The sequence below is a fragment of the Camellia sinensis genome, chromosome 9, assembly GCF_055761805.1.
Source record: "Camellia sinensis isolate YWXY chromosome 9, ASM5576180v1, whole genome shotgun sequence".
Taxonomy (NCBI): Eukaryota; Viridiplantae; Streptophyta; class Magnoliopsida; order Ericales; family Theaceae; genus Camellia; species Camellia sinensis.
Genome location: NC_138969.1, coordinates 200,576,328 through 200,602,580, shown reverse-complemented (window position 1 = coordinate 200,602,580; position 26,253 = coordinate 200,576,328). Strand labels below are relative to the sequence as shown.

Below are 26,253 nucleotides of genomic sequence, written 5' to 3'. Positions count from 1 at the left end.
GACTGTTTTCCAGATGTTTTCAGTTGGGGCTACCCAAATTGCATACACAAATTTTTTGAATAGCACGAATCAAAGGTAAATACTTCTTAGTTATTGAATTCACATATCAATTTTATACCAAAAGGATGAACCAAATTTAGGATTGAGATCTTGTTGGGGAGAGAAATTGCCCAAATTGGGGACAAAGAGCACTAAGCTCAAAATAAAATCTTCAAAATATCATAAAACTGAATATTAAGGGACCTAACTACCTATTTATAGGCCAAAAAACACAATTAGCTACTTATGGTGCTAAAACATAACTACCACACTAAAACTTATACATCATTAAACTTGGGTGATCCAGTTTAACTTAATTAATTAAGTTTAGTTTGAATTAAATAATCGAAATTTCACAAAGATCTTAGGATATTAGATTATATTAAACCAAATTAATTAAGAGACTTAATTAAGGAATTAGTGATCACACACTCTTTTAAATACACTCTAGTTACAAGGTCTTAGTGAAGCATGTGAACAAAGTCTACTTCAATTTTATGTTCACATGTTCATGATGCTCATTCTGAAATGGGGATGTCCTTTGAAGTTTGGTCTGCAAAGTTTGACGCTTTCTTGAAGCAAGATCGTCACTTGCCTCTACAATGGGGCTTTAGAGAGCATTAGATGGATTGTGGAAGTGCATTATGCATCATGTTTGTGGAAATGTGTAAGCTTGAATTCTTTGTTTTACCTTCTAATCCTACGCACAATCTCTATACATGACATGGGCAACAAGATTTACCAACTTGGTCTATTTTATGGTCTATCAATAACTGCAATTCTCCTTTATTTGATACTTTCAATAGGGGCTTGTAACTATTTTTAGTATGGTCCTTTTTGTTCATGTGATTTACCACTAACCTTCTAAGGAAATGTTGTGCAGGTCTTGCTGATTGGAGGATCAACAGGTACCATGCTGGAAGCTCTACAAGTTGTTGGCGACAACCATGATGGTCCCTTGGCTGAAGTAAGTTTTGACAGGCATCATTTAGCAAAATCTCCATAGGAGTTTCCTACTACTAAGGGTCAATTACACTTGGCATCCTTGCAGTTTCACCAAAACCCCATGTTGGTCAGTTGAGTTGCAATATCACCCTTCCATCTATCAGGGGTTAATAACGCGAATAGAATTTTTTTTTATGACCGGGTGTCCGGGCCAACTTACGCGCACCTTGACTAATCCCGGGACCCATGCAAAGCGCCCCCTCCACATGTATCGGGCAAATCTCAGGCAAAGCCCGCGGGTGTGGCCTGAAGGAGTTGATAGCACCTAGTGGAAGTTGAACTTGAGACCTGGAGGGAGCACACCCAGAGGCCCAGGCTGCACCCACTAGGCCAACCCCTTAGAGTTATAATGCGAATAGAAATTGACATGTGAACACATAGCAATTCTCTTCCCTTATTAGGACTCTTACACTTTCAGCAAAATCCTATTTTGGTCCCTGCACTTTTAATTGTACCATCAAAAAACTGTCACGTCCGACACGCATGCTATTTTCCATCAGTCTCATTAACACTAAATGGATGGAAGGGTAACCTTGCAGCTTGACCTAAAGTGTAAACAGTTGACCGTTATGATTGGAAGTGGAGCCAGAGTGAAATTTTCTCATATTTTATGTTTTTGATCTTGTTTAAATCTCTAGTTTGGATTATAGGTATGATAGTTGAACTAGATCTTGGATTTAAGTTTTTGTTCTGTCTATGGGGAAGAAAAAGAAAAAGAAAACAAAACACACAAAAGGGGGGAAAAAACACTAGGGGGGGAAAAAAAAAAAACAAAGAGGGACAAAGGAAAAGATGCATATCGTGTCAGGAAGAATTGATTCCATTTGGACACGGATACTTTTGTAGTTTTAATTTACAAAGTTTGAAGAATTGATTCCATTTGGACACAGGCATACTTTTGTACTTTAAATTTACAAAGTTTATCTGAAGTGTGCATAACAGATTCATGGTATCAGATAGTTGAGATAGCGCACCAACGTAATTAGAATGATGGTTGGTGATCTTGTACAAATCCATGTCTTACTCCTTTTCTCTTTCAAATTACTTTCAGAGCTTTGAAGGGAACAATGGGTATATAGCCCCTTCTTATGATGGGGATACATCATCTGGGAACAGGTTCAAGATGAAACTTAAAGAGTTTCACAAAAGGTACAGCGAAGTGTATTCCATCTGGGGACCTTTTTTCTTCAGATCTAGCTCCAGTAATTTCTTAATACATCTGGATTTTTATTCTTCATGCAGCACAGCATCATTCACAGCATTAGATAGGAATTACCTCACCCCATTTTTCACAACTCAAAGTGGTGATGAAGAAGAGCTAGGTAAGATACTCAGCACATGATTTTGGTAAATAAATGGTTTCAAGAGTACTACCTCAGTGATTTACTCTTATTTGGCAAAGTGGTAAAAACATATGTGCGAATTCCCTTTAGGTGTCTGTTCAGCCTATCGGCAGATTACTTCTATTAGTTATGTTAATGTATTTTCATGTCTTTTTTGCATGTTGGTTTCATTTTGGAATTTATTTGTACAACCTCTACCATCATCAAATAACCATTTTGGCCTTTAATACCTACATGAGAGTTGAGCAACTTCTTCCACTAAAAGACCTTATCACATGCCAAAATGTGTCAGAGCAAAATTGTCTGTCAACAGACATAATGGAGAACTAACTGTATAAAATCATAACTTAGGGAAGGAGCGCTACCATCGCCTGCTAATATTAGTTTTAAGGAGAATGATAAGGGTATCAGTATCAGGCTCAACGAATTTTGAGTTAAATTAACCCCAAAAAGCTAATTTTTCTATTTTATCTAACATTTGTTTTTGTATGTACACCTACATCAGACTCTCTATTTTAAAATTAAATTTTATAAAATATTCATTTTGTATTGTTAAAAAGCAGTAGGAGAAGTTGCTAATTTTTTATTGTTTATCTACATATATGCAGTGTCATATTCCTTTAAAAACAATAATAATAATAATTGTGCCAAGCCGCAGTTGTCTGGCTTATCTCATCGTAACATTCCTCAAAAGAAAAAGAAAAAAAAAAGTATTTAATCTAGAGTGATAGGATTTGTATTGTATATGTATCAGTTTCATATTTCTCAAAAAAAAAAAAAAAAAAAAAACTTACAAACAAACAAACATTTGTGGTCGACTACTTGGTGGAAAAGTAATAAAATAGTGTATAACTTGTGAATAGTACATCGCTAAGTCAAGCGATGTACTGTAGCAATCACAAATTTTGCAAATATGTAGCGAGGCTGATGGAGGCTCCTGAAAGTTGATTTTCCTGCTTTTGCTCTATATTTTGGTCTAGAAATGAGTTTGACGAGGCTGGTGTGGATGCTCTAAGTCCGGACAGGAAATAACCCCTAGATTCTACAAGAACCCATGGACATTTCTGAATAAGCGACACTAACTTAGCACATCAAACTTTCCCTTGAAACTACTCTGGAAATAACCCCTAGATTTCTCTTTACTGAAGAAACAAAGAAATGTTGTTTTCATACAATTATGGGACCCTAAAAACATTCCTTAGCGAACATCTCAGAAACTGCATAGTGGATCTCCTTTGTAGTAGTTAAGAATATCATACCAAAAATAAACAAATAAATAGATCAACAGAACATAATATCAAAATAGCCAATGTCTCCATGCTATTCCTCGACCAAATTATGGCATGGAAAATGTTAGGCTGCCGCTTCTCAGGTTCCTTGTCATCTCTAGCTGTAGGATCAAGGAAGATGAACTTTAGTTTATTCACTGCACTGAATGCTATCTGCGTGGTTTTTGCCCAAAATAAAGAAGTTTGTCATTTAACTGGCCTTGTCATGATTAAAAGATGAGATAGTGATCTTAACTGCCCGGAGATATACTTGACTTAGTCATAGTGCATACTATAAGGTTTTCTAGAACGTTACAGAACAAATAACTGGAAAAAAAAGTTAAATTAAATTAAATATATATATCATATGCCATCATGTCTGAGACAACACTTAGAGCTATGCGTGGTCACTCCGTTTTATGGCTCCAACTATGGACAAACAATCCCCAAACTTAAGAAGATATACATGAGGTATCCAACTAACCACGTATGGGACAAAAGACATGTTAGTCATCTATGATGCACGGACACGGACAATGACACGTGGATATGCAAATTTTCAAAAAATGAGAGATACGACACGTTGGGGACACATTTAATATATATAATTTTATTTATTTATACAATTATAATAATAATAAAAAAATTAATAAACATGTTTCTTAAATTTTTTGAATAAATTTTTTTTTTTTTAAATAAAAATAATTTATTCTATAAATTTTAGGTTTAATAAAAAACAAAGATAAAAAAAGGGAGAGGAGAGATGAAATCAAGAAATAAAAGGAAGGGAGAAACGGGGGTTGAAAAAAAGAGAAGTGAAGAGGGGAGTGAAAACAGAAAAGAGAGAACAGAATAAGAAAAGAGAGAGAAGTGAAAAAAGGAGAGTGAAATCAGAAAAGGGAGAACAGAAGAGGGAGGGGAGAGAGACGAAACAGTAAAGAGAGGGGAGAGATCGAACTGAAAAGGGAGGAGAAGAACCAGAGAAGATGAAGGATAGAGAAGACGAAGAGAAGGAAGCAGAGTAGAGAAGACGAAGGATAAAGAAGACGAAGAAGATTACTTCAGGTTAGGGCTTCTTCGATTGATCTCTTTTGACCAAGTTTAGGGCTGCTTCGTTCAATCAATCTCTCCCTTGATCTCTTTCTCTCTTCTCTCTAACAGCTTAGGGTTCTTCGATCCGTGTCCAGAAAGTGTCATCACGTGTCCAACTACAAAAATTCAAAAAAAAAGGACATGTTAGAAAGAGTGTCGGACACATGTCCACAACGTGTCCCTGTATGACACGTGTCCGACACTCGTACGTCAGCCCTGGGAACGTGTCGGTGCTTCATAGCTAGTCATCGATCTAGAGGTATCGACAATGCTTGGCAGTTAAAATAAGGCATATAATGAATTAATTAGAAACTCACAAATTACCATATCAAGAGCTAAAAAGCACGGGCACGGACATGGACATGGGACACAACATTGGCACGCAAATACGGAAATTTTTTAAAAATGTAGGACATAACACGTGCAAAATTTATAATTTCGTATGATTATTATATCTCATATGTATGAGTTAAAAATAAAAGAAGAAATTTAAGGAGGAAGAGAAAAGAAGATGGAACAGAGAAGATGAGAGAAGAACGATGTTAGGAGGCACAAAACCTAATCAAATTAGTTTGTTCTCTCTAACTAGGTATATTTATATCAATAAGTGATAAGTAGACAATTACACAACTACCTTTCATCTAATCTTAACACTCCCCTTCAAGTTGGGCATGATAGATATCTCTCATGCCCAACTTGCACACAATGGGATGAAAAACCTTACTACCTAACCCTTTAGTAAATATATTAGCCAACTGTTCTGCTGATTGCACAAAACGCATACAAATCACTCCATTGCTGATTTTCTCCTTGATAAAATGTCTGTCAATCTCAATGTGCTTTGTTCTATCATGCTGAATTGGATTATGAGCAATGTTAATAGCAGCCTTATTGTCACAATACAATCTCATTGGCCCACTACTTAACAATCCCAAGTCCACCAATAAAACTTGAAGCCATATAAGTTCACAAATGCCATTAGCCATGTCTCGATATTCTGCTTTCGCACTCGATCTGGCTACAATTGCTTGCTGCTTCTTGCTGCTCCAAGTCACTAGATTTCCACCTATAAAGGTACAATAACCTGAAGTAGACCTCCTGTCATCAATTGCACCAGCCCAATCTGCATTAGGGAAGGCCTCCAGCCTCAAGTGACTATGATTAGAGAACAAGATTCCTTTTCCTGGAGTTGATTTCAGATACCTCAAGATTCGATTAACTGCATCCAAATGACCTATTCGTGGATCATGCATAAATTGGCTTACTACACCCACAACATATGTAATATCAGGCCTAGTATGGGAAAGTTATATTAATCTCCCCTCAAGTCTCTGATATATTCCCTTGTCAACACAATCTCCATCACCTCTGCTAAGTCTGTGATTGGCCTCAATAGGCAAATCTGCCGGTCTACACCCTAACATCCCTACTTCCTCAAGTAGATCTAAGATATACTTTCTTTGAGAGATAAATATGCCCTTGTTTGATCTAGCGATCTCAATCCCAAGAAAGTACCGTAAAGGCCCAAGGTCCTTAATTTCAAATTCCTTGGAAAGTTGAGCTTTGATTTGTTTGATGAACATAGTATGATCTGCATGACTCTGCTTGTAACCAAATCTAATCATCGCCTTTAGAAATTTGTCAAACCTCTAGGAGATTACTTCAAACCATACAATGCTTTCTTTAACCGATAGGCCTTCCCAGCAACAGTTGGAGAGGAAAACCTAGTAGGAGCATCCATGTACACTTCTTCACCTAAATCACCATGGAAAAAAGCATTCTTTACATCCAATTGTTGCAATGGCCACCCCAGATTCGCTACACAAGAAGGCAAGACACGGATAGAATTCATCTTAGTCATCGGAGCAAAGGTCTCCTGATAGTCAATGTCATAAGTTTGAGTGAACCCTTTAGCAACCAGTCTCGCCTTATATCGTTCAATGGTTCCATCTGCTCGTTCCTTAATGGTGAACACCCATTTGTAGCCCACAGGCCTTTTTCCCGATGGTAGAAAAACTAACTCCCAAGTGTCATTCTTACTCAGAACTCTCATCCCTTCTTCCATAGCTTCTTTCTACTTGGGATCATTAAGTGCTTCCTTCCAACCCTGCGAAATAGATACAGAAGACAAAGACGAAACAAATGCACGATATGATGGAGATAAGGAGTCATACGACACAAAATTAGAAACAGAATGTTGAGTACAAATTCTAACTCCTTTCCTACTAGTAATAGGAAGATTAAGATCATCAACGGGAATAGGAGTAGTGGCCAAGGACTCATTACCTAAAGGATCCACAGACAGAATAGTAACTGGATTCGGATGTGGCGATGGGCATAGAAGCACATGAGATGGCTGTTCTTTTTGTCGCCGAGTGTAAGTCCTGAGATCTAGTCTATCCGACCTACTAGACTCGCCCTGAATACGTTCAGTTTGCACCTCTCCCTCATTACAAATGATAGAGAAAAAAGGATCAGAAGAAACAATCTCTTATGTAAAAGCCTCCCCCTGAAGAGATTGACTCGAAAAAAAGGATTCAGACTCACAAAAAATAACATCCATAGTAACATAGAATTTACGAAAGTGAGGATCATAACACTTATAGTCTTTCTGGGTGGAGGAATAACCGAGAAAAACACAACGCATAGCCTTTGGATCTAGTTTGCTCCGAGTGAGGCGAGAGGAATGAACAAAACAGACACAATCAAATACTTTAGGAGAAAGAGAGATGGGAGACACAGAAGTGTGAGGGAGAAAATCAAGAGGGTGCTGCAACTGAAGAACACTAGAAGGCATGCGGTTAATAAGATAAGCAGTGGTAAGAACCGCATCACCCCAAAATTGTTTAGGAACTTGCATCGTGAACATAAGAGCATGCGCAACCTTAAGAAGATGACGGTTTTTCTGTTCAACAACACCATTCTGTTCAAGAGTACCGACACAACTAGTTTGATAAAGGATACCATGTTCTGCGAGATACACACGAAAGTCACCATCAGTATATTCAGTGCCACTGTCACTCTGAAAGGCTTTAATGGGAGTGGCAAACTGAGCATCTTATGGAATGTTTTAAAACAAGAGAAAACTTCACTCTTGGTACGAAGCATGTAAATCCAAGTGACACGAGAATAACAATCAATAAAAGTGACAAACCAACGATAGCCAGATACAGACATAACACGACAAAGACTCCATACATCAAAATGAATAACTATGAAGGGTAATAAACTTCTTTTATTAATTAGAAGATAACAAGAACGTTCATGCTTGGCAAACTCATAAGTATCATAATGAAACTTACTTCTAGCACAATGTTTCACTAAACTAGGGAGAAGTTTGTCTAAAATAAAAATGGGGGGATGCCCTAAACGCCGATGCCACTGATGTAAAAGTGAGGCCTGGAGGGCCGATAGTCTGAAGAGCTTGTCTAGCGGAGGAAGATTCAGCATCCAAAACATGCAGGCCCTCATGTGCTTTACCACTATCAATCGTTCTCCTCGTATAGAGTTCCTGAAAGACACAATGAGAAGGATAAAAGGTTATGGAACAATTTAAAGAAATGGTAAGACGACTAACAGAGAGTAAGTTAGTAGAAAAATTTGGGACATGTAAAACTGATGATAGAGAAATAGAAGAACAATGAATAGAGCCTGTCCCAGAGACAGGGGATAAAGACCCATCCGCAACTCTCACTTTATACTTGCTGGAACAAGAGGAGTAAGAGTGGAAAAGATTAAACAAATTGTCATATGATTGGTAGCACCAAAGTCAATAATCTAAGGAGATGATGAGACAACACTCTAGGGCATGCGAAGGAATACCTGTGGAAACAAAGTTGGAGGAAAGGGGATCAAAAGTAGTGGCAGGAGAAGAATCAAGTCTAGCCATCAGACGCCGGAGAGCATGTAACTTGTCTTGGGAAAGCGCTACGGATCACTCAAAGTATTAGGAGATGACTCCAAGAGATGTGCATGAGAGCGAACAATACCCACCACGATGACCACGACCACCACCTCGTCCTCGAGTAGGACGGCCATGCAACTTTCAACAATGGTCCCGATCATGACGTTCTTTCCCACGATAATCACAAATGATCTGATCATTAGAGGAGCCTTTTCCTCCAGACTTGGATTGACCAACTTTTGCATCTGTAGGAGCAGAAGAGACGGCTAGAGCAGGGATACTCCATGTTGAGACCTACAAGGAAGTTGTACACACGCTCTTTGGACACCATTTGCTGAAACATAGTTGCATCTTGGGAACACACAGCCTGAAAATTTTGATAATAGTCAAGTTCCTGCCAGAAACTACTTAACTCTAAATAATACTCAGCGAGAGATTTGTCTTTCTGATCAAAGCCCCAAATCTTTTTCTGCAGTTCGTAGGCTTGAGCATCATTACCTCGTCGGGAATACATCTAATTTGCAGCAGTCCAAATCTCATAACCAGTGTCCATCAAAACAAAGGGCTGACTAATATTAGAATGAATGGAATTGAGTAACCAGGTCATAACCAGGGCATTGTCCTTATTCCATTTGTCACGTGCTGTTCCATCCTCCATGGGAGCCTTAGTAACGCCTTTGATGTATCCCAACAGGCCACGAGCAATAATAGCCAACTGAAAAGAATGGGACCACACTAAGTAATTGGTGCCATCCAACTTAATAGAAGTAAGTCGAAGAGAAGAGTTGTCACCAAGCATCACATTAGGACCTAAACTTTTAGTCTCATTGCAGGCAGGAATGACACCTTTGGCAATCATTAGTTAAGACCACACAACCAGATTAAAATTGAGATGAATAGAGAACAAAACTCTGTTTGGAAGTATAATTCTCAGTACACCATTTATATCATTCAGATATAAATTTTTTAACATAAGTGTAAAGTTGGGACATAAACTTATGAATAAAAAGCAATTTCAAACATAAACAGTTGAACGGAACATATATTTAAACAATTTATTTTTGTTCGTCGGTTTATGTTCGAACATTTGCATTTTGTTTGAAATAGAATTTCCCGTTCATCATTTGTGTTGACCATGGATTTAGTTAGGAGGGTCCTATTTCTTTGCTTTCAGCAAGGAAGGCCTTTCTATCCCCTACCCGTATCCTTTTATCATTTGTGGATTGCGAAGATTTACAAATAAATGGCTATCCGTAGAAATTGTCTGGATTGGTTTGAAAATTTGTTGTATTGTAAAATTCAATCATGTCTATCTCAAAATATTATTTGCTCTCTCGTTTTGGGATCAGTAGGAGATCTATGTTAGTGGTAAATTGTCATGCCTTCCTAATCAAAGTATAATTGCCTATTCTTTGTATTTATTAGCTCCTGGAAATTTATTATTTATTGTCATTAAGTTCACATGAATCGAATTTATTTGATCCTCAGCAGATGAGCCAATGCCCAGTTCTAGAAGAGGGGGTGTCCGTGAACATGACTAAAATTCAAGTGCAATTAATGAGAAAGACCTATGCTACATGATCAATTCAACTTTCTGCAGAACAATTACATGTGCAATGAGGTCTGCTGCATCTAGAATAAGGGGAGGATTCGCAGTGGAGCTACGCACCTAACATCCTTGCATTTGGACTCTATTACATGGGAGATATACCATTATACAACTGTAGATGTCACACAGAAGCAATAACATGGAACTGTCTTTAGTGTAGCTGAGCATCAAATTTCTCTTTTACCAGATCAGATTTAACATTTGTACATGACATATATGATGATCAAAACAGTATGGCTGCACAGTCCTAAATTTAATTCTTGTATAGGTATAATTACTCACATTCTACACTTACCCCTGATGTGATGAGAATATCTCTAAGGCTTAAGTTGCTTAATTTGTAGGTTGCAACCTCTAGTTGTTAGTTGCAAGCAGTCCTGAATGACGTGAAGCTGGGAATATATGCGATATGTAAGGAATGTGCAAGTTGCATACCACCTCCTCTATACTCTATAATTAGTTGTAACATTTGACGCACCTTATGTTTTCAAGTGAAACCTCCAATAGAGTCATCATCATGATTTTAATGATTCTTTAATATCCTTTGCCAACAAAGAGTTATCTTTAATTGTAACCCAAGAGGTTGGTCTGGTGGCAAGGCTTTGGGTCTTAGGGGTGTGCTTGCTTCAAGATTCAAGAATCTAAATCTCTTAAGTGCTAACAATTCCTGGGGTATCAGACTGGAAAAAGAACTCTTGAATTAATCACAAAAAAAAGAGAAGAAAGTTATCTTTAATTGCCCCACCAACATTTAGTTTGTTGAAACCTTGAGGGGGGGGGGGGGGGGGGGGTTGTATTGGTGATGGATATTGATGCATTTCCTTTTCCACAGCTAATCAGAGGCCACCCATTGACATAATTATGACTTGAATAGATAAAAATAGTTTTCTAATTGTCTTGTGTTAGGATCTAACAAGCAAGAGGACCGATTTTCATGAACTACCACCACATTATTACCATTCTTATCCAAGCAAGCCTCTTCTCAACTCATTTGAAGTAAGTCTATACTATTCTAAAATCCTTCTGCTTCTTGGGATGCCGTGCCTCTTGAATGTGTGACTACACTTCCTGAATTTTCTTTCCCATGCCAACTCACGTAACATCTACGTTTTTTAATAAGCTCTCCTCTATATATTCATCTCTCCATACCCCTTTGGTAGGCCCTAATTCGGATTTTCACCGATAATTCAAATCATTTATCTCGTAAGATTCACAATAAAGTGCATCTATACAAAAAAATAAGTTTCATTAGAAAATTATAAATTTAAGAAAAAATTGCATTTTGTTTGCTTCATCAACTTCACTTTATTCTCCCATAGTATTAGCCATGTGCGGATCACCCCCTAACGTTTGAATATCACCACATAATTCCCTCTGTGGTTGATGGAGTAAAGTGCACAGTTAGCTTTTCCATCTATTCTAACAGGCTGTGCAATACACGCGAGGGTTGTACAATTGGTCATGGAAAGATGATTTTTCATCCGAATTAAATGACTACAATGCCCTCATCTTCATCACCAATTTCCAAAGCAGCCTTTCTTCATTTTTCAAAACTCAGATCTGAAAATCTCTATCCAGAAGAAGAACAAAAAAATCACTATTTGAAGCATAGAGAAAACACTAAAGCAATCACATAGGATGATTACTAGGTATTATAAGTATAATATAATGCCTTTGTTAAAAAAGAAAAAAGAGAAGAACATGGTTCATTTTGGAATTATTATTATTATAAATACATGAAGAACATAGAAATCAACAAAGGCTGCAGCACTGTCGAAGAATTTCCGAATCGAGATTTGAAACATAAGCGATACAAAGGCTATATAAAAACTCTACAAGTTCTGATTCTCCCTTAATCAGCTATATATTCTTGAGTTGAACTCTTTGCCCTCATTTTTCAATTATCCTTTCAAATATACCTTATTACCACAATCTGATTCCTCCAAAAGCAAATTAAACCTTGGATATTCAGAACCTTGAATACAAAAGCAGATGAACCTTGGATATTCATAAACCCAGCTCCAAAAATCAGCTTTCCTTCTCTCAGCCTTTCTCTCGCTCTCATTCTCTCTAACTCCTCTCTCTCTCCCTTCTCTTCTCAAATGCACAACTGTTGAATGAGAAATGGTAAACAAGGGTTATATATATAAGGGCAAAATAGTCTTTTTACTCTTGCCATTGACGGTGTTAACTGTGCACATTTCTCCATTAACTACAAGGGGGTTATGTGGTGATATTCGAACGTCAGGGGATAATCCGCAAATAGTCCAAACCATAGGGGGGTAAAGTGAAGTTTGCCCAATTATAAATTTAGGAAAAAATCGCATTTTGTTTTATAAAATAAACGACAAATGTGATTTTAAACTTCATTTTATAAAATAAAATGATTTTTGTTCTTATGTTTATAATTTTCCGATAAAAATTATTATTTTTTACATGAATAACCTTTATTACGAAACTTACAAGATAGACGATCTGAATCATCGGTGTGAATCCGAATTAGGGCCTACAAGAGGGATATGGAGAGGTACAACAAGATGAAGATATGGAAGAGGTATGAAGAGATGAAGATATGAAAGAGAGCCTATTCCCTAGATTCCTGGTCATTTTCCAAGTCTATCTTTTCCATACAACTTGAACTTCATATTTTTCCCTTTTGGCTTTTCCCTTCGACATTACTCTGTGAACAAGGTCGTTTTAATTCATGGGCGTGGTTGATGCTGTTTCCTAGAGCTCGCCGATGACCAATGACCTACCAAACAGAAGGTATCAAAAAGGGGACACTAGTGTGGTGCCAATGGATGCCCCTCCGATGATTGCGTCAGAATAAAATTTTCTAGTGAAAAGTAATCCAATCACTTAAAATAATTGCTGCATTGTTGTGTACCTTCTTATGGGGAGTGTGATCCATTTTATAGTGTCCTAATGGTATCAGTTACAGGGTCAATCCCACATATTATTAGGCGTGTTGTTGACTATACAAATTCTCTTTATTCACTCTACTGTCTCAGCTCTAGAGGGAGCCATGGATATAGAGTACACTAGTCGTTAGTCATATGGGGAGTTGGCTTTAATCGAGTTACCTTTCATTTCTGTATCTTTCTCGTCCTCATCATCGATCAGTCATGGGTGTAGAGAACAGATCAGTCGTAACATGAAAGTATATGTGACACAGTGACAACATGCTGGTTATGAGCCTTAAGGTTTCTTAGTACGTTGCGACCTCAACAAAGCTTTTTCAGTTTTGAAAAAAAGAAAATACAACATGAAGCTCAATAGGGTTTTGATGAATTCTACATGGCTAAGATCTCTTGTGAGTACTTTAGTGCAACATTTGAATAGGGTAAACTTGAACCATTCTCCTTTACTTTGTTCCTGTATGTTTGATTGTGATGCTGCCCTGAAGCCTTTTTGGTTTTAGCATAGATGGTGTAAGCATACGGATTTCCTTTTGGTGGTTGAGCAGAGTTACTATGTTCCTTTGGATGGTGTCTATAAAATAAGTTTTGGGCCATAAGCTTCAGCAGTTAAAGGAGTTGCGGAATTGGAATGTCAATGTGTCTCATAATGTTTTTCAGAATTTTGACGATGTGGAGGATGATATTTTTGCCAAGGAGATTGCTCTTGAATCTGATAACTTCTTCAGTCTAGGGTGGATCTTAGTGTTTATAATGCTCATTTACTGAGGGTAAAAGTTCCATCAAAAGTGGTTGAATGAGGGGGATTGAAGCACCAAGTTCTTTCATCATTCACTTGAGGATGCTCGTGAAAGCCTTATGGTTTTTCGAATCAAGAATGGTGAGGGTAGACGTCTTGATAATCCGGTTGATGTCAAGCCTGAGATGGTTTCTCTTTTCTGGACTCATTTGTCAATAGGACCTGTCTTGATAATCCGGTTGATGTTATTTGTCAATAGAAGAACCTGTTTTGAGTTCTAATTAGGAACTAGTGGACATTATTCCCAAGTTGGTGACGGATGAGGATAATGCCATGTTCTTTTCAAAGCTCATTTGTTAAGGCTGGTATATCCTTTTGCTATTTTTCATTTTTGGTGAATGAGATGGAGGGTTTTTTCCGGTCCTCTCGGGCCTTCGTCAAGGTGACCCTTTATCCCCACCTTTGTTCATTATTGCGGTTGAGGTTCTTGATGAAGATCTTTCAAGGATAGGTCAAATGATTTTTCAAGCCACAAGTTTGCCACCAGATCTCTCATTTTTTGTTTTGCAGATAATATTTTAATTTTTCATATGATTGTAAAATCTTTCTTCAAAGGTTAATGAACTTCTTGAGGGATTATGAATCATTTTGGGGGCAGCTTGTTAACAGAGGAAAAAGTTGTGCTGTCTTATAAAGCTTCCATTACCAGGCTCGTATTGTGGTTGTTGCTACTGGTTTCATTCGAAAAAAGTGTTCTAATAATTACTTGGGTGTCCTATTTACATGGGAAGGAAGAAGTGTAATCTTCTTGATGGTATTGCGGAAAAAATGAGGTTGAAAGTGGATGGGTGGAAGTCTAAGTTGTTATCTGTGAGTCTAGATTAATTTTGATTTGGCATGTGCTTCAAAGTATGTTCCTGTTTGTGCTCGTGGCTTTGGATGTGCCTCGGTGCATTGTTAATGATATTGAAAGGATTTCAGAACTATTTACACAAGTTATCTAGAAACCCAATGATTGCTAGGTGATCCCTGGGTCAAGCAAAATTGATGAGGTTTCTAGAAGGTAGAAATCAGCCCGAGATTGATAGGAGATTCATCCTTGCTAAAAGGTTGCCTGTTACATTTTATAAGAAGCAATTGATTGTTCACTAATGAGGATTGATCATTGGCACGGAAATTTGAATTCCTTTCCTAAATTAGATTTGAAACCTTAAAGTTCTATAAACACTTCATATTAGGGTATCCCAACCATTGTTTTAAACAGTTGTTTTCTATCTAAGCTCTAGAAAAAATTTTGAGATCAAGATCTAATTCAAGAAAGAAATTTTTCTGAGTGATTGTTTTCAAAAACCCTCATTCATTGCACTATTCAATAATGCTACCCAAGGTCAATTGGGTAATCATAGCCATTCAAGAATGGAGATCAAGTTGTGGAGCTTTGTGGTGTACGATGGATCTAGAACACTAACAAGGTTAGGTTGTGCTTGTGAGGCTTCCTCAAGAGATGGGTAAACTTATGTCATTGGTTGCTAGTCTTTCCTTTGTCTTGTTCTTTGATTTATGTAATGATTTTTCCAGTCGAGTTTTTCACATAAATTTTTTTCATTGCATTAATTATTTGTGTTGATTAATTTATCTCATAGTAAATTAAAAGTGAGAATTATATTTTTTTAAATAACCATAAATTTGAGAAATTGGCCTATTCAACCCCTCTAGGCAGAATCCATTTGAGCTTCGATATTTCAATGAGGTTGTCCAAAGGAAAGGTATTTCGTGTTGTCATTGTTGTAGGGTGGGTCATGACGTGGAGTATTTCACATTTGTTGTCGACGTTTGAGGTAGCCTATCAAGGTTGGCAGTTTTGTAGTAATGTTTTTGGTGTAGGAAATTATGTTGGTTTCATTCATCTTCGTTTGATTGACTAGTGGTTATATGGTTCAAGGCCACTTCTTGTTAAAACTCTTTATTAGGTTATTCTGTTAATTATTAGTTGGCAGATTTGGAGATCGAGGTATGCATCTTGGTTTGACAATTATGGTATTGATGCTTTTTGGGTGATTAACAATATTTTCTGGATGATTTTGGGTCCTTTTTCATAATGTTTTGGTGGCTTTTCCTTTATCCTTTTGAGATTGTATCATGCATTACAACCTTAATCTGCATGTGTTGTCTCCAAGCAGGCGGGTGGAGGGGGGTTAGTGTCGCAAGCTTATCTTTCCCTTTGTTAAGTTGAATTTTGATGATAGTAGCAAAAGTAATCCATTGATTGAGGTGGTGGTGGTGGTGGTGGTGTTGGTGTTGGGAACGATCAAGGTTATGTTCTTTTTGTATACAACCATACTAGTTATGCGTATCAGATTCTGCACTAGATGAAAGTGGATCGGGGCCCTGCACTCAGTTGGATTATCCAGGAATTGAGGTTCCTGCCACAAGAAGCACCGTTAGAGCTACCCGGCCGGGGTTGGCCGGATAACCCCTCCGGTGTGGGAATTAGTGATCGGAGAGAGAATGTATATCGAGTTGAGTTTGTAGATTTACTTGAAATTGTTCAGTTGTTGTTGTTGTTACCTTCAATGTGAAGTTCATGTTGTATATATATGTTGTTCCTTGCTTGCTTCTCAAGATGGTTTCATGGAGCTTGGATGGTGCCAAGTGTCCTTTTGGTATTGCTCAAGGTGGGGGACCGCCTGGTAGTTGTCATTGAATTCATATACTCATTGTAGTCATGCTGATAACTAACCACATTCCTTTGGTACAACAACCTCCGTGATTCTAGGTGTAGGGGACCAACTGAGATGGCAACTTGCACATGCTCACATTCACAACTTTCACGTTTCCCTGCGAGGTTTCCTCAGCTCGGTACCGCTGTGCCTCAGCTCGGCATCATTATGCCTTGACTCGACCTTTTACAGGATCATTCATGGAGATGGGCTGATCCATTCGGATATCTTTGTATGGGCTCGGCCTATTTTCTGTTCAGTTCATAGGTTCAGTCTCGCAGCTCGGCCCAACCCAGCACCACGACTGGACTAGCCTTTCCACTGTGGGTTGGGCCCAAGTGCTTGAGGACTTGGGTGGACTGTTGATCATGAAGTTGGGCTCAATTGGTTTGCCCATATACTCATTCAACCCACTTGGATTTAGACTTCAGTGGATTGGGCCGGCCCAAGGCTTGGACCCGACCTATTTCACATTTAGCCCCTTCATTTGCCCCCTAGCTCGCGCTAAGGTTCTCCTTGGGGGGAGCTATTATTCTGCTTCCCAAGCGTCGCATCGTTTTAGTTTTCCCCAGCTCGTCCTTGGTGACGGTTCAATCTTGATACACAATCCCTGCATGCGTCCTTTCATGGTGACACGTGGCGATGTGAGATAGGTGTGCAGAGATAGTGCGTCGATTCCATACTGAAGGTCATGCTCCGTGTACCTACGCCCCGGCTAGTGCAATTAATGCTCTGGCTGTCAATACAAATCTCTTTATCTGCTTTTTCGTTCCTCGGGAGAGTTTCAAAGAAAGAGAAAGAACTTTTCCCGTTCCTTTGAACCAGTCTCGTTGGTGCTCTACTCAGACTTTTTCGCCACTAATCTTGCTCTGATACTACTGTTCTAATCTCTGTAAGTCCTCTTGTGACTCTTCTTCTCTTGCCTCTTTCTGTCTTAATCTTCTTGTTTGTTCCACACTCTGTTATCTGAGTCCTACCTCTGTCCCATTAGGTTTGTTTAAATGGGGAAGTTCCACTCACTGGTTGATACCCCCGAGGCCATGGCTATGTTCCGCCTGGACTATAATATACCCAACGACGTTACCCTTTCGTTGGCGAAAGTAGACGCCAAGCGTATGGGTACGAGGAATACCATCGCTTTTCCCATCGCGGTCATAGTCGAGGGGGGGTTCGGTTCCCCCTTGACCCGTTGGTACGCCGATTTCTGCATCATGTCCAGTTAACGTCAATGCAAGTATCTGTGAACCTTTTCCGTGTTGTTTGCGACGTTTCTGCCCTCAATAGACGATTGGGTTTGAACCTTGACATATGGGATATCTTAGGTTGTTGTACTCTTTCTCATAACAAAGACCACAGCACGTATTACTTGCGTGTTCGCTCGTTTGATTGCCATTTGGTTACTGGGTTGCCTGATTCGGATAAACACAACGATGATTTCTTACAAGTTGGTGGAAACTGGGAGTTCCCCGCCGGAACTGAGTTTCAGTCTGAGTGGATGCCCCAGAAAGACGGCTACCCAGGTTCGGGCTTCTCCTTCTAATGCCTTTTGTATTTCTTACTTTATTTTGGATATTGCTCTAATGGGTCACTTCTTTTTTGCAGAGGCCTCTCGTTTCCAACGAAGACCGAACCAAGAGAATGCTGAAGCCATAAAAGCTGCCTTGAGGTATAAGAAGAGATCTGCGTCCGAGTTATTGGATTACTAGTCTATTTACCACTCTACTATTCCAAAGAAGGCGAGGCTTGCTGCTGCACTTCTGGACTCTGATACCGAGACTGATACGTCTCTCACTCCTTTGGTCACGAGCCGTCGCAAGAGTCAGGGTGCACTTTCTGAGAGAGCGCCCTCCCTTGCCCCCAATTTCGCAGGGGGCGGGTCTATGGCGAAGAGAAGGGTGTTGGTGGATTTAGAGGCCAAGGCTTTCGGAGCCTCCGATGCTTTGGAAACCCCTCTGGAAAAGACCGAGGCAAAGAGCCTCATGGAAATGAAGATGGAGGTGGGAGCTTCTGGGACCCCTGCGACTGCTGTCGAGCCCTCAGCTTCAGTCGCTGCACGAGCAAAAAAGAGAAGAAGAGAGGCTGGCAAAGCAGTGGTGGGGAAAGCTTTTGAGGATCCTGTTGATGATGAGGCTTTTGAGAAATAGGAGCCGCCAATGTCGCATGAGGGCAGGCCCATTTCCACTTCTGATTCAGTTGTTGCTTCACAAGATTTTGCCTTTGATTTGACTACGTTTTTGTTGATGCCGGTTGACATGGCTGACCATAATAGGCCCCGTGATATTCCTATCCTAAAGGGGACCGTTCAAATGATGACTGTTGTACGTGTTTCCTCGTTTTACTTGTCTTCATTGTTGCGTTGTTGTCTCATTTTCTCTTAATTCTTCGTTGTCCTTTGTAGTGTATCTAGAGAATGCATCTGTCCATTACCCGTGCTGAAGAGCTAGAAAGGGCCGTGCTGGAGGCCGCAATGAACGCTGAGAGACTGACGGTAAGCTTAGAGACAGAGAAGGAAGGACGCCGAACCGCGGAGAGGGAAGCATTTCGTTTGAACAAGATTGTCGCTTCAGTTGAAAAATCGAAGGAGGCTGCTATTGGGACACAAGCTCAACTCGAGGGGAAGCTGGCCGAACTGGAGGCCGTTATTGCCGTGATGGCTGCCGAGCGTTCTGCGTTGGAAGCCAAACACTGGCAACAGGGTTGGGATGAAGCTGGGGCTGCCTATAAGGAAGAGGTGCAAGTGATGCGAGATAAGCTCTTTCTAAAGGGTTGGACGAGTGCTTTGGCTGCTGCGCTGGTTCCTGAAGGCTCTTCCCTGTTTCAGGATGTCCCCGTTCCTTCGAGATCCTTGGGTTCGAAGACTATTTCCACCCCTGCTGTTCTTCCAGCCGAAGTTTCCCCAGAAGCTGATTCTGCAAACAAGACCCAAGACAGTAATGTTGCCGCTGAGATGGTGGATGTTGAAGGGATTGAAACCCTGGAGACCGAAGCCAGATGTGGTTAAGGAGGCTTCTACTTCTCAGGAAGTTAGAGCTGCCTCTACTTTTCCTCCCGCGGACGGCCTGGACAAAATTGTTGATGCTGCTCCTGAGTTTTCCCATGTTAATGAAAGTTGATGTTGAAAGGATTTGAACTTTTTTGCTTTTCTGTTTTGATGTATTGTGGCTCGGTCTCCATGACAAGCTTTCTTTCTGCACTTGCCAAGACAATTTTTTCTCTTTTCTTTTCTTTGCTGCTGGTTATGAGGCCATTTGTGCCTTTTGTTGGATGATAGAATTTTCTCTTTGAACTTGCAATCTGATGCTGTTTGGCTTTTATGTCTGAATGTTTTCTATACTGCTTGCCCCCGGCCGAGCACTGTTGGGACCTCGGGGCTGAATAGATGCTCAGTCTGGTTCTATACTGCTTTTGAATGGATGCTTTGCCTGATTCTGTACTGCTTGCCCCGGCCGAGCATTGTTGGGGCCTCGGGGCCGAACTGATGCTCGATATAGCTTGGTACTGTTTGCCCCCGACCGAGCACTTTTGGGGCCTCGGGGCCGAACTGATGCTCGGTGTGGCTAACGGAGATGTGGTATGGCTGTGTTTGAGTTCGTAAGTGGGTCTTACTTAGGTCTAGGTTGGTTTTGTAAAACAATTGTTTGCCCCCACCTGGAGCTAAGTAAGATCGATACTGAAGATTGTGCTCTTTAGGTAGAGCTGCTTAAGTCTGTTGCAACTTTGATAGCATAAGAGCATTCGAATGCGATAAAGGCATGAAAAGGGGTCTTACTCATGTCCAGGTTGGTTTTGAAAAACAATTGTTTTCCCCCACCTGGAGTTGAGTAAGACTAATGCTGGAAGTTTATTCCTGACAGGACCTGGTCATGCTTGTTCCAACTCTGTTTGTTTGAGTCAGCACTGAAGTGTCGACGTGTTGGTACTTAAGGAGTTTTGTGGATTCAAAGATGTTTACTTAAGATATGTTAGTGTGGTTTTCACCAAGCAATTCCACTTGGCTAAAGTCCAATTTAGTTGCGAAACATTATTCCACCAAGCAATACCACTTAACATGTTTGAGTGCTAACCAAATTCATGTTTTGTTCAGTCGTTCTGAAACTAAGTCCATTTGGGCGAAGACCAAAGTTAATTCTGTTCGATAAACATCAAAGCTAATTCCGTTTGGTGAGAACCAAAGCTAATTCCATTTTATAAACATCAAAGCTAATTCCGTTTGATAAACATCAAAGCTAATTCCGTTTGGTAAGAACTAAAGCTAATTCCGTTTGATAAACATCAAAGCTAATTACAAGAATTTGATAAATTTGAGAGAAGTGGGGAAGCATTTACATTGGCCAACAGATAAATGCCTTTACATTCTGATAGAGAAGTTGGGGGATAATTCTGTTGATAGTATTTCTTGAGATTTGCTACATTCCAAGGCCGAGGTATAGCTCTTCCTTTTAGATCCTCTAGGTAGTAAGCTCCATTTCCAATAGCAACTGCGACTTTGTACGGACTCTCCCAGTTAGGCCCAAGTTTGCCCTCGCCTGATACCCTTTTATGATTCATAACTTTCCTCAAAACCAGTTCTCCAGGTGTAAATTGCCTTGGAAAAACTTATTGATTGAAACTTCTGATGAGCTGCTGCTGATACGCTTCAAGTCTAATCAGTGCTGCTTCTCTTCGGCCCTCTGCTATAAGCACTGGATATAGCGCTTGTGCAATAGCTTCCTCGTTACTGGAGCTTTCAAATAATTCAGACTGAAGGGTTGGGAGACCTACTTCGAGTGGGATAATGGCCTCCATTCCATAAGTTAGGGAGTAAGGTGTTTCCCCCGTCGAACGCCGTGCTGTGGTTCGGTAGGCCCATAATACGTGGGGTAGCTCTTCAACCCATTTGCCTTTTGCACGTTCAAGTCGCTTCTTTACTCCTTTGATGATGGTTTTGTTTGACGCCTCTGCCTGTCCATTACTCTGTGGGTACCCTGGAGAAGAGTTCATATATTCGATTCTGAGGTCGGCACAAAACTTTCTGAAGACCTTACCATCGAACTGTGTTCCATTATCCGCAATCAGTACCTGCGGAATGCCGAAACGCACCACCACATTCCTCAAAACAAACCACTTCATGTCCGCCTCTTTGATACTTGCCAGCGCCTCAACTTCAACCCACTTAGTGAAATAGTCGGTTGCAGCAATGAAGAATCGCCTGTTCCCAGTGCCTCGCGCCAATGGTCTGACAATATCCAGACCCCATTGCGCAAAGGGCCATGGGCTGGTGAGTGGAGTAAGAGTTTTGGCTAGCAAACCTCTGACATTTATCACACTTCTGTACGTACTGTTGTGCATCTTGCTGCATCTGTGGCCACCAGTACCCGTGAGTGAGAGCTCGATGTGCTAGTGACCTTCCGCCAACGTGGCATCCACAAATCCCATCGTGAATTTCGTAAAGAACATTCTCGATGAGATTTGGATGTACACATAGGAGGTAGGGGCCAAGATAGGAGCGTCTATAAAGCTTCCCAGATGGTGAGATCCAGAACCGAGCTGACCTATGTCTAACCTTGTTGGCTTCTCTTTTGTCTTCGAGGAGTGTACCAGATTTCAGAAAAGTAAATATTGGATCCATCCAGCTTGGCTCTAAGTTGTTGCAGAGGACTGGAGATGCAATACTTGGTTCCGACACAAACTCAACCCAAACTTTTTTGGCATCCTTTGTATCCACTGATGAGCCGAGGCATGCCAGAGCATCAGCGTGGCTTTTTTTGTCCCGACTGATTCGTTCCACTCGAATGGATTGAAATTTTCTGAGTAGGTCCTTGGCCTTGCCTGCATACATAGCCATTCTTTCATCTCGTGTTTCATAGACTTCAGAAAGCTAGTTTACCACTAGTTGTGAATCACCAAAAACAAGAAGTTGTTCTGCACTGAAGTGTTCGGCGCTACACAAGCCAGCCAATAACGCTTCGTATTCGGCCTCGTTGTTTGAAGCCTTCCAACCGAGCTTGAGTGCCTGTTCCCAGATAAACCCTTCTGGTGAAATAAGTACTACTCCTGCCCCCGAGCCTCGATTATTAGACGATCCATCAACATAGAGCTGCCAGATGTTTCCAATAAAGAGTTTCCATGCTTCCGAAGCGCAGGGTTTTCCTTGATCGGTGGTGCATGACACCTGTGCCGAACTCAGATCCCTCGGTTCGGTACTCTGGATGGGAGCAAATTTTGCGACAAAATCCGCTAAGACCTGGGCCTTGATCGCTATCCTGGGTTGATACTGAATGTCAAACTCACCAAGTTCTACCGCCCACTTTGTTGTTCAGCCAGAGAAATCAGCTCGGCTGAATACAGATCTGAGGGGGAATTTAGTGAGGACGTTAATGATATGCCCTGGAAGTAATGTTGCAGCTTTCTTGAGGCGATAAGCAGCGCGTATGCCAACTTTTCCAATGGTAGATACCGTATCTCGGCATCTAGTAAGGTCTTGCTGACATAATATACAGGCCTCTGTTCCTTGTTAACTTCTCGAATTAATACCGCGCTCACGGCATGATCTGAGACTGCTAGATAGAGGTACAGCTCCTCTCCTAGTTCTGGAGTGGACAGTAGATGAGGTGTGCTGAGGTATCTTTTGAGACTTTGCAGTGCTTCGGTACATTCGTTACTCCATTCAAATGCTGCCTTTTTCCTCAAGAGCTGGAAGAAGGGCTTCATCCGATCCGAAAATTTGCTAATAAATCGATTCAGTGCGGCCGCCATTCCGGCTAGTTTTTGCAGCTCTTTAGCCTTTGTTGGTACTTCAAGATCTTGTATCGCTCTGATTTGATCCGGATTTGCTTCAATTCCTCTATGAGTGACCATGTGTCCCAAGAACTTCCCTGTTCCTAACTCGAAAGCGCATTTCGAGGCATTGAGGCAAAGCTGGTGGTTTTTCAAGATGCCAAAAACTTCTCTCAAGTCTGTGAGGTGGTTTGTAGCGAGCTTGTTTTTTACCAGCATATCGTCTATATAAGCTTCTATGGTTTGTCCCAGTTGGTCCTTGAACATCCGAGTGATCATTCGCTGGTAGGTTGCCCTGACATTCTCGAGGCCGAATGGCATTACCCTGTAGCAGTAAGTTCCTCTCGGAGTGATAAACGCTGTCTTTTCTTGATTCGGACCGAACAGTGGTATCTGATGATAACCGCTATAAGCGTCCAGAAAGCTCATGCGCTCATGCCCTGCTGTTGAGTCTACTAGTTGATCAATGCGAGGCAGCGGAAAGCTATCTTTAGGGCAGGCTTTGTTCAAGCAAGTGAAGTCAACGCAAACTCTCCATTTTCCGTTCTTCTTATTGACTATAACTGTGTTGGACAGCCATTGCGGGTACTGAACTTCTCTGATTTCTCCTGAAGCCAGGAGTTTTTCGACTTCGACAATTACTACTTCGGTGTGCGCAAATTCTAGGTCCAACCCTGGGGTATCATATGCTGACCATGCAAATACGTCCATATTCTCCCTTTGCAGTTCCAGCAGTTGAAGTTTCTCATCAGCGCCTAGCGAGGTATCGATAAAGAAGTACTTTTCTGAGTCATCCTCTTTTACCAGGACTCTCTCCAAATCCTCTACTATTTTTTCCTCTGGGGCTCCCCCTACATCTTCCAAGACTGGCTGTTCGGCCACTTCTACCGTCTGTACCCGATTGCAGAGCTGCTTTGCCTTTAATGCTGCCATGAAGCAATGTTTGGACGCAACTTGATCCCTTGAAATCTGCTCTACTCTGTGTTCCGTTAGAAAACGGATGAGCTGGTGGTAGGTTGAAGGGACTGCCTCCATTTGTTGAATCCACGGACGGCCAAGTATGACGTTGTAAGGGGATGGTGTATTAATAACCAAGAACTCTATCTGGAGGGTTTTCGTTCCCTCCACGACTGGCAACACTATTCTGCCAAGCGGCCATTCTGGCTGTGAATTGAAACCGACCATCGGGGCTACCGCCGAGGTGAGGTGCTGCTCGGAGAGACCAAGCTTTCTGAACAAATCATAATACAATATGTCTGCTGCACTGGCTTGATCTACTAGGACTCGTTTTATGTCAAACCGTTTCCCAATTTCCACAGTTATAATTAATGCATCAGTATGTGGGTGTAGTATGCCCTCTAAATCTTTGCTAGTAAATGAAACAGTGCACAAGGGGGATTTAGGAACTGTACATACCTTTTTCGATGCAGGCTCCACTGACATGACCTACTGAATTTGCACAGCCTTAGCGATCTCTTCCTTCAGTGCCTCATTAGATTCCTGAGTCGCTGTCCCGTGGATCACATTTATTATCAACCGAGGTGGGTGCTCAACATTCGATTCTGGTGGTGGGTTCCTCGGTTCGGTTACTTCTTTATCCTGATCAATGTAATCCCTTAGGTGTCCAGCTGCCATTAGGTCTTCCAAGCGTTACTTCAGTTCCCTGCAGTTCTGAGTCATGTGCCCCCTGTCTTGGTGGTAGGTGCATCTGAGCTTCTGATTGCGCCAAGTCGGATCTCCCAACATCTTCGGCGGCCAAACGAAGAAGGGCTCTCTCTTGATCTTTTCCAGGATTCGATAGATTGGCTCTTTGAATACAGTCACAATAGCTTCGTGGGATTTGGACTTATCCACTTCATTCACTACAATCCCTCGGTCTTCTCCTCGATCTGCTCTCTTCTTGTGCCAAGCTATTTGTTCTGCTGACGCTACCTCGATGGGGATCTGATCGTCTTCGAGGCGAGCGTACTGCTCAATCCTGGCACGCAAATCTTTTAAAGCTGTGGCCGGGCGCTTGGTAAGTGATTGTCTCAGCTTACTTTCTGGGCGCAGACTATGTTTGAAGGACATAACGGCCATCTGCTCGCTGCACACATTTTCCTCCAGGTCATTGTACTCTTCCCAGTACCTCCTGGCATAATTGCATAGCGTTTCCTCCTGCTCCATTCGGAGACTGAACAGTGTATCCGGCTCCTTTGGGATCTTAGTGTTGGAGACGAACCTGGCTAGGAACTCTTCAGAGAGCAGCTTCCAGCCATGGATCGATCCAGTGGGGAGACGATCAAACCATCGAAGTCCGGTTTCTCCCAAGCTGGATGGGAAGACTTTACACATCAGTGCCTCATCTTGGTTCCATAGGGACATCATCTGTCTATAATGGCTAATATGTGTCAGCGGGTCCGACTTCCCGTCGTATGAAGTGAACTTTGGTGGGGTGAATTTCTTTGGAGGTTTCATGGTCTCAATCTCCGGGGAGAATGGCGAAGAAGCGAGCCTGTCTAGCGCTCGGTGTTCTCTCTAGTGAACAGTACGGTCCAGATGATCCCGATGTCGTTCGTTCTGCCTATTGCCAATCAACCAAGTACGAAGGTCCTGAGGAGGGTAGTCAGTCTGTTGGCTAACTGTTTTCTACCTCTTGGCCCTTCTCCGGTGTGACCCACAGGTGTGACTGCTTGCTGCCTCACTCTGTACTGGGATAGGCTGGCTTTATTGCCCAGACTCATTCCTGGGGAACTTCTTCACTGGTGGCTCTTTGGATGAGCTCCTCCGTCGCAAATGAGAGGGCTCCGCTTCTGTCTTCTTTTCCGTCGGATCGCCTTGCACCCTCTTAAGTTGGGCTTTCAACTCCTGTATCTCCATC

At 41.2% G+C, this 26,253-nt stretch overlaps 2 protein-coding genes across 5 annotated transcripts in view; one reads left to right on the top strand and one right to left on the bottom strand.

Moving 5' to 3' along the window:
- Nucleotides 1-10,798, top strand: part of LOC114295425 (sodium/hydrogen exchanger 6) — a 33,112-nt gene extending 22,314 nt beyond the window's left edge. For 2 of the 4 annotated variants that reach the window (XR_003640897.2, XM_028239648.2), the window contains exons 19-22: nucleotides 923-1,006; nucleotides 2,096-2,193; nucleotides 2,287-2,366; nucleotides 10,143-10,798. Coding sequence is in view for 2 of the 4 variants with exons in the window: in XM_028239648.2 (XP_028095449.2) it covers nucleotides 923-1,006; nucleotides 2,096-2,193; nucleotides 2,287-2,366; nucleotides 10,143-10,192 (312 nt within the window). In the remaining 2 variants the exon portion in view is untranslated. Of the gene's footprint in view, nucleotides 1-922; nucleotides 1,007-2,095; nucleotides 2,194-2,286; nucleotides 2,367-10,139 lie in introns of all 4 variants that reach the window. The other 2 variants (XR_014340906.1, XM_028239647.2) reach the window with 1 other exon arrangement.
- Nucleotides 10,799-25,043: 14,245 nt separating this feature from the next.
- On the bottom strand, nucleotides 25,044-25,850 carry LOC114295432 (uncharacterized). The gene has a single exon (XM_082889715.1). The coding sequence runs from the start codon at nucleotides 25,848-25,850 to the stop codon at nucleotides 25,044-25,046; it is 807 nt and encodes a 268-aa protein (XP_082745841.1).
- Nucleotides 25,851-26,253: the final 403 nt, after the last annotated feature.